The 9,081-nt window shown below is 31.3% G+C and overlaps 1 protein-coding gene across 1 annotated transcript; it reads left to right on the forward strand.

Moving 5' to 3' along the window:
• Positions 1-104: 104 nt before the first annotated feature.
• pih1d1 (PIH1 domain containing 1) lies at positions 105-8,236 on the forward strand. The gene is made up of 11 exons (XM_028455327.1): positions 105-211; positions 623-721; positions 1,804-1,861; positions 1,945-2,133; positions 4,958-5,019; positions 6,373-6,454; positions 6,515-6,611; positions 6,700-6,726; positions 6,802-6,880; positions 7,901-8,044; positions 8,122-8,236. Exons 2-11 carry the CDS (start codon positions 644-646, stop codon positions 8,155-8,157), a joined length of 852 nt encoding a protein of 283 aa, XP_028311128.1. The 5' UTR covers positions 105-211; positions 623-643; the 3' UTR covers positions 8,158-8,236.
• Positions 8,237-9,081: the final 845 nt, after the last annotated feature.

Genomic DNA, 9,081 nt, shown 5'->3' on the forward strand with positions numbered 1-9,081 from the left:
TTGCACATTTCTATTATGAGGTATATTTAAGTAAATAATGAGTACTTTTTTGAAGTATGCCCAGTGTCGTCTCATTTAGAAATGCATTCTTATTGTAAACATATTTTAGGATGATTTTAATTTGAAAAGCTGTCTACTCCGGAAGTGATGGTTGCTACTTCCGAATCCTGTCAAACAAATCAGCGAAACGTCTCAGAAACAGTATTTTACGGTAAGTGTGAGTCAATATTGTTGACACATTAAACACAGCGCGTTTCATTTATTTAACAGTATATATGTGTAAGAATAAAGAGACGAGAAAGTGAAGTGCCGCTGCGGTGCTGACAGGCTAAAGTTAAGCTAGCGCTAAGCTGCTAACAACAACAGTGTTTTAGTGAATGGTTTTAACCAATTAAATGCGATAATTGAAGCTTTGTTTTTTTATTTTATGTTTACGTTATACAGTGTTTTTTTAGTCAGACATTTCCATTTATTTCTATTGCATTGTGGTGCTTTTCTGTAATTAATACAGTATATGTACAAAGTCAGTGTTTTCAGATACATACATTATAGGAAGATACACATATGGTTAATGCAGTTACACTTTAATGTAATTAATTATTTTACTCTTACAAATCAACAGTTTTTTCCTTCATTCTTCGAGATGACAGACTCCTCACTTCTGAATTCTGAGCTGGAGCTACAGCAACAAGAAGAGCTTTATCAACAGCTGCTCTTACAGGTACAATAACTACATGTTGAGATATATATATATATATATATATATATATATATATATATATATATATATATATATATATATAATTAAACACAGGATAACAGATTATCTGTTTTCATACACAAACTGAACGTTTTTGACAGAAGAAAGTCTGCCTTGTCGATTCATTTTTTATATAAATTGAGTAATAGCAAGTAAAAACACAAAACTAATAAAACTCTGTTAGTGCCGAGAACAAAAAAAAACAAATATTCTTATAATAATAGTTAATAATATAGCCCAGGGGCGTCAAACTAATTTTAACTCATCATCACATACAGTGCAATTTGATTTTACCTCACCCGTAAAATAATAAATGAATAAATAATTAAATCCAGGGGAAAAAACCAGAATAAATGTATGTCTTTGTTTTTCTGAAAATAAATATTGATATGTTATTAATACAGTAACATTATTAACTATAACTTCATAAAATACTTAGGATTTCAACAATATTAAGCATCAGTTTATTTACACACGTGCATTCCAAATGACAAAAGTTTTACTAAACCTGTTAACTGGTAATATTGTGCACCAAGTTATGTCTTTGATCCAAACCTGCGTATTTTTGACGTTTTTATTTTCACCAATTATTAAAGTGTAAATTCCAAGCTGTCAATGGTCCAAGCTGTCAATGGTGTAACATACATAGATGTGTAAAAAATAGATTCATTTTAAAAGTATTAAAATATATGCTCATCTGAATGTTAACTTCTAGCATCAATCACCAATTATAAGCAAAACTTTTTGAAAACTGAAAAATTATTTAAATTTTTTTTTATTTTTAGATAAATGGTTAGTTATAAGGAATGCATTTTTTATAATTAATATTATTCATTAATACAGTTAGGAGGCTTGTAGCACAGAAAGGGGCTGATTTTGTCCTTTGTAGAGCAGTTAAACTTAGTTATAACTTTAATTATTGATATACACAACTTACTATCCACAATAAAACGCAGATCGTTGGGTGTTTATACACATTGACACAATCTGCAGTAAAGCCTACCTTCTAAATAATGTAACTGCTGCTTTATTTTTGCTTTCAGACGATGGGAGCGATGAAGACTGAAAATCCAGACTCCAAAGTTATCCGACCACAGCCTGGTAACCTCTTCCACTGCATTGGGAAACATGAATCATCTTTGTCGTTACTCTGCTCACACCTGCACCTGCATTTTCATATGCAGGGATTTGTGTGAAAACCACGTCGGAGTCGGACAATCAAAAAGTCTTTATCAACATCTGTCAGTCAAACTCCGTCCCTCCTCCGCCCGAGCTCTCTAGAGAGGAATTGGTGGAGCTGCTCCAGTCGGAGGATCCCAGTGGGTTCAGAGTTCCTTTGAGCCTGGGAGAGCCTCACACTGAAGTGGACAACAGTGAGTACTACAAAAATACAAAAATGTCTCCAGAAACACAATGAAACTTAGATACACAAAAGTACTCAAAAAGTACACAAGATGATTACAAATATACACAGAAATAATAGTAAAAACAAATAAAATGACAACTCAAATGATTCCAAAAGCAGAAAATACCTACAAAAATACATAAAATGACAATGAAAAATTTGAAATTGCACAAAAGGACAACATAAAACACAAAATAACTAAAAATCACACCAGATGACATAATTACACAAAAAACACAGAAAATTACAAACAAAAATGCACAAAATTACTCAAAAAGCACATGAGTACAAATATGCACAAAAATAATAGTAAAAATATACAAAACACCAATAAAATTACATGAAATGACAACGAGAAATTAAAAATTGCACAAAAAGACAACAAATTAACTAAAAAAACACACCAGATGACATTATTACACAAAAAGCACAGAAAAGGACACACAAAAATATGCAAAATGACAAAAAACAAATATACACAAAAATAATAGTAAAAACATACAAAGCAATAACAAAAATGACTCCAAAAGCACAAAACACCAACAAAAATACATGAAATGACAATGACAAATTTTAAATTACACAAAATAAGCAAAAAAAACACACCAGATGACATAATTATGCAAAAAAGCACAGAAAATTACAAACAAAAATGCCCAAAATTACTCAAAAAGCACATAATATGAGTGTAAATATGCACAAAAATAATAGTAAACACATGCAAACGACAACAAAAATGACTCCAAAAGCACAAAACACCAGATGACAGAATTACAGAAAAAGCACAGAAAATGACAAAAATGCACAAAATGACAACAAAATGTGTCCAAAAGCCATAAAACAAAAATGCACAAAATTACTCAATAAGCACACAAGATGAGTACAATTATACCCAAAAATAATTGAATAATTGTGAAAACGTGCAAAATGACAACAATAAATAACAATAAAACAAAAATACACAAAATAACTCTAAACATGAATAAAACCATAACATATTATTCAAAAAGAAGACAAAATTAACTTGCAGGATTGACTACTTTACTTTAAATGCCCCACAAAATTAGACAGAGGGTGGAGTAGAGAGGTGATCAGAAATCAGGGAATGCCTTCATAATTGTTGTCTTCACGTGTTGTAGCCGAAGCACGATCATAATTGTTAGAGCAGGTTTGGTGGTGAAATAAACTGTCTAAGGAAAAAGGCCTGAGGACACATCAAGAGTGTGTGTTTGTACTTGTACAGTGTGTACCATCAGTTACTGAAGCAGAGCTACGGTTGTTGGTTTCTTTGTTCTTCCAAATGTTTTGTCAAACAGTTAATATGATGTCATGTGATATAGTTGTTGCAAGTTCTTTTTATTCAGTTCATTAAAGCAAATGTTTTCCAGCATCTATTTTATGCAGCTGTACAGATGTGTGGACAGAAAAATGTGCTGTGTGCATTCAAAGCAGCCTTGTGGAGTGCAGAATAGTAGTGCTTTATTTTAGATATGTAAACACAAAATAAATAAATATATTAACAAAAAATGGTACACAATATAGAAAAAGTAGGGAGTGAGAAAAACAAAACACACATTATCATAGAGACAGAAAACGACTGATACGGAGTATTAATACGGATCCAAAAAAAAAGAGAAGAAGTACAAACTTATTTATTACTTCCATCTCCTTCTTCAAAAATGAGAATAAATGATTATGTATTGTTACTACTTATTCATTGTTATTGATTCTTCATAAATGTGCTTCCTGTTAAGTATAATTAAATTTAATAATGAATTATTGTTATCTATTACTAGTATACACTTAATATTTGTAATAATATTAATAATACATACATTTTTATAAATCCATTAGGGTACAAAATACATATATACTTGTGTTTTGTATCATAAATAGAGCTTTTAACATATAAATACATATAAAAGCCTCAATATACACACAAACATGCACATACTTTACATACAAACAATATAGAATATAGACATGGGTTACTGGGGTTAACATACAAAATGACGAAAAGACAGAATGACATAAAAATACACAATATGACAACAAAAACATTCAAAATGTGAGAAAAATGTACTAAATGACACTAAAAAACACTAAGACAACAACAAAAACACACAAAATCAGAGAAAAATGCACTAAATGACAATAAAGAACATAAAACAACAACAGAAACACCATGTCGACAGTAAAAACACACAAAATGAGAGAAAAGTAAAACTGTTGTCAAGATCACACAAAAAACTACAAAATGAGAAAAATATACAAAAATAACACCAGAAACATACAAAATAACAACAAAAACACACAAAATGATTTCACTAGAGGATCTGAAGAACACACAAAAAACAACAACAGTGCCACAAAATGACGGCAAAAACACACAAAATCAGAGGAAAGAAAAACACAAGACGGCAACATAAATACTGTACATTAAACAACAACATAACTATACAAAATAGGCAATAACAATGTTCAGATTGGTGAGAATCTAAATGCTGATGAATCCTCACAGTCACATTATTGTGGTCCCTGCTGTAATGAAAAAGAAATGCTGTCTTTGACACAGAACAGGCTTAGATTGGAGTAAATTGATGTGACCCTGTGAGAAAAGATGGAAAAACGTTCCTTGCTTTTATAATCTCACTGCAGCCCTGCTGGCTCATCACTTACTTTCTCAGTGTTTATGTGGCTTTCATTGTTTTTTTCTTTTCTGTCTCAGCAGATGTTCACAGATGTTGGGACTTTGTTTTTTTAGTGACTGGATTTAATTCTGTTTCCCTCAGACTCTCAGGCCTGCTCAGCTTATGATGTCGTCATCAACCAGGACTTCTTCCAGAAATGTCAGGTGTGTTGTAGTAATGATAATTAGTAATCCTAGTAATTAATAGTAGTTATTATTAATTAATTAAAGTTTCAGTTTCAATAAATGGTTCAATGCACATTTTATTTTATATTTAAAATATGTATTGAATAATATTTATTGAAACTGAATCATACATTTCTAGTAAGGTGAATTATAAAGTTTTATTAATGTTTTTATGCTGTTTTAGAATGTGACATTTTTTTTTATTATTGTACTAAAGTGGATAGATTTAGTTTTTAGGGTGACTTTTAACATTTACTGTAATGTTTATGAATGTACATTGTCCCTGTCAAATAAATAGAAAAATTAATAAATAAAGTAACTAATTAATTAGAATTACTTATTACAACTATTATTAATAACTTAATAAAGGTACCCCTGAATTATGATTATTTAAGATCCGATACATAAATCATACATATACCGTAAGACTTATTTTGTAGCATAGTGTTGATTAAGTGATTTTACTCAAACAGAGAACAATAGGCACTGTTATTATTAACCAATGGGTTACATGTATTTCTTTTTTATTATTCATCTTATTTTGGGAGGAATACAATAGTACACAAAGATAATACACAACACACACACATTGCTCATCTTTTCTTATTTTTTTTTAACTGTAAAATTAAACCCATGGCCCTGAAACAATAACATTAGAACAGTGTCTCTGACAGTAATAATAATAATCAAATACCATAAACGGAAAATAGTAACAATAGGAAAACAAAAAAGATAAATATAATAATAATGTATATACATACACACAAACACATATGCATATACATACACAAGAGAATTATATATATTAAAAATAAATAAATTAGAAATAAATTAACCCAAATTTAGTCTCGAGCACAAGTGAGTAACTGTGACGTCTAGTGCATTGGGTTACAATAATATGGTAAAGGGACAACAGTGGCATATGGAAGGATAACATGAACAAATAATGATAATTTAAAAAAAAAAAGAATTTAATTTAAATGAATTCAAAATAGAATAGTAAAATAATTAAAATTAAAGAACACAAATAAAAGGTGGGTGGGTGCAGTGGGGTTACATGTATTTTAACCTTAAAACCATAAAAAAAATTAATAATAATTAAATAATTAAAATACATTTGATCTTCCTACAAAATAACCTCAATAAATCCAATAAAAACAATTTATATATATATATATATATATATATATATATATATATATATTATATTGGACATTTTAAATACAGCCTGACATAATCCAATACTTTATTTTTTTATAATATCAGACAGTTCTAAATATCGGATCGGGACCTCAGTTTATTAGTTCTATAATGTGTGCAATTGTTTTGCAGAAGGAGCCTTTATTCCAGCAGTTTGTTATTCTGGTGTCTGTCGAGGGTTTAGAGAACAAATACAGTCTGGAGCTGAGCAGAGGTGAGTCTGTTCTGTTTAACCCAGAATCACGTCTCACGTTTCACGTTTCTGTTCCTGCAGACTGGAAGGTGCTGAAGAACAGAAAGTTTCTGGGTTCTGTTAGTGAGCAGAACATCCGGGCGAAGAACAGGCCGGCGATTCAGGAGCTGCAGCCTCAGTACGTCAAGAACGCAAAGAGAAACACAAGTGTGGGATTTTATGTCCATTTTAATTGTTTCATTTGTTTGTTGTTGTGTTTTTTAAAGGGATGCCCCCCCTGCTTCTGTCGAAAGGTGAGTCTTCATACTGTGGGATGTGACATAAGGAAAAAAAAACAGCTGAGGTAAAGCTTTGCTTTGTGTGAACAGACCTGAGTTCACACTGTTAGTGGAGCCTCCTGCTGGTGAACCTCAGTACCTCATCGCTGAGGTGAAGCTTCCCGGAGTGGTGAGTGAGTCCATCAATGACAATCGACAAAAAATACACACAAAACAACAGAAAAAATACTTAAAATTATGGTACTCCAAAAACGACGACAAAAATAATAGAACAATATACAAAAATTATTTTAAAAAACATACAGAATGTACATAAAACAACACAAGTAGAACAAATATGTACGATTACGTATGTAAATGTCTCCAAAAGACAAAACATTACAGAAAAGCACACAAAAAAAAAAACTGTCACAACAAAAACACCTACAATTAAAAAAAAAAAATTACAAAATGACTCCAAAAGACATACATAGTGACAGAAAAAACAAATATTTAAAACCAAAATACCCTCCAAACATAACAAAAATACAAAATGACACAAATACAAATGATAGCACAATATACAAAACGATAACCAAAATACAAAAAAAACCCCTCCAAAAAAAAACTGTACATGGAAATACGCAAAATTATTCCAGTAGAAATTTACAGACAAGGATAACAAATATACACGATTACAAAAGTATTATAAATATACAAAATTACTCTAAAAGACATACAAAATTACAGAGAAACACAAATTGACAACCAGCAAATCTCCCCAAAATAAGATACAAAAACACATGCAATATAAAAAAGATATACAAAATAACGCCAAAACACATACATAGTTACAGAATGAAAAAACAGAAAAACACACAAAAAACAACAAAAGGATAAAAAAATATACAAATTTACTCCAAAAGACAAACAAAATTACAGAAAAACACAAATCAACCAAAAACTACCCAAAAATAAAATAAAAATGACATCAAAAACACAAAATTTGAAAAAAATATACACAAAATGACACATAAACTAACAGAAAAACAGACAAAAGCCTTTGTTCTTCCCTGTGTTAATGCTCAGATTGGTCATTATTCTAAATGCTGATATGAATGTTGCTAAAAGTTGCCCACCTCTGATCTACTGTATGAGGAGAATTGAGCTAAATAGAGATGTTGTTGAACTGTTGCACTTTGCTGTGCAGTCGTCGTCTCGCTCTCTGGTCCTGGATGTTGGAGAGGACCGCCTGGTGCTGACGGCTCGACCGTCTCTTTACCACCTGGACATCTTTCACCCCTTCCTGGTGAACCAGGAGAGAAGCACGGCTCAGTACCAGCAGAGCACACAGGTGTGCACGTGCACCAGCACCAACAGCGCTTTAAATGCACTTGTCTTCACACTTTTCCTCTCTTTGTTTTTTCACAGATCCTCACTGTCACAATGCCTGTGGTGTCTTCATGAAACATTCAAAGTTACTCAGTTATTTATTTTTTCCTAATGAAGGATGTCGTTATAAATAAATATTTTTACTATCACAGTTTTCTGAATTTGTTCTCGTGAATGAAGACGAGGTCGACAGAGGAAGAAAAACGTCATCCAATTCTGGTTAAACGTCTCTTTTCTGGCCCTTTTTTTGTTTTAGCTTAGCATTCAGACATTGGTCCTCTTACTCAGGGGTTCTCAACCTCGGGGTTAAGTCCCCATTAGGGGTTGTGAGACACTGGGAAGGAGGAGCCAGATTAAACCAAGAATATTTTTTGAACAATTTGAGCCCACACTTGCCATATTTTATCCTATTTTCATCACTTTTTCTTGCCATATTTTTACTTCTTTAATGCATTTTTGCTACATTACTCCCATTCCTGCCACTTCTCCATCAAATTCCAGTGCCTTTTCTTCACATTTTTTCCACTTTCAAGACATTTTCAGCTTTTATAAACCCATTCCACCACTTTTTCCACCTAATTTTACATAAGTTGGCCTTTAATTGTCACTTTTAACCTCTTTTCACCTTATTTCATGATTATTTTTGCCAATTTAACCACATTCACAATTTGTCTTGGCCAATTATTAGCCAGTTTAAACTAATTGTTCCAATATTGAAACTTTGAACCCATTTTACCTTCTTTTCTGTCCATTTTTGGCCACTCCAGTTTGTAAATTTTGACCATTATCTGTGGTTTTTAAAATCCTATTTCACCACCTTTTCCGTCAGTTTTAGTCACTTTTAACCCATTTTATTTCTGATTAAAACAAGGATTTACATCTTTAAGATGTCTATAAACTAGGGTGCAAATAATAAATGTTCTGGATAACAGTAGATTTTATATAGATCAATAATTAATAAATAAATAGTTATCACAGATTCATAGAGTAATGGACCAT

The sequence above is a fragment of the Gouania willdenowi genome, chromosome 8 (genome assembly GCF_900634775.1).
Source record: "Gouania willdenowi chromosome 8, fGouWil2.1, whole genome shotgun sequence".
Taxonomy (NCBI): Eukaryota; Metazoa; Chordata; class Actinopteri; order Blenniiformes; family Gobiesocidae; genus Gouania; species Gouania willdenowi.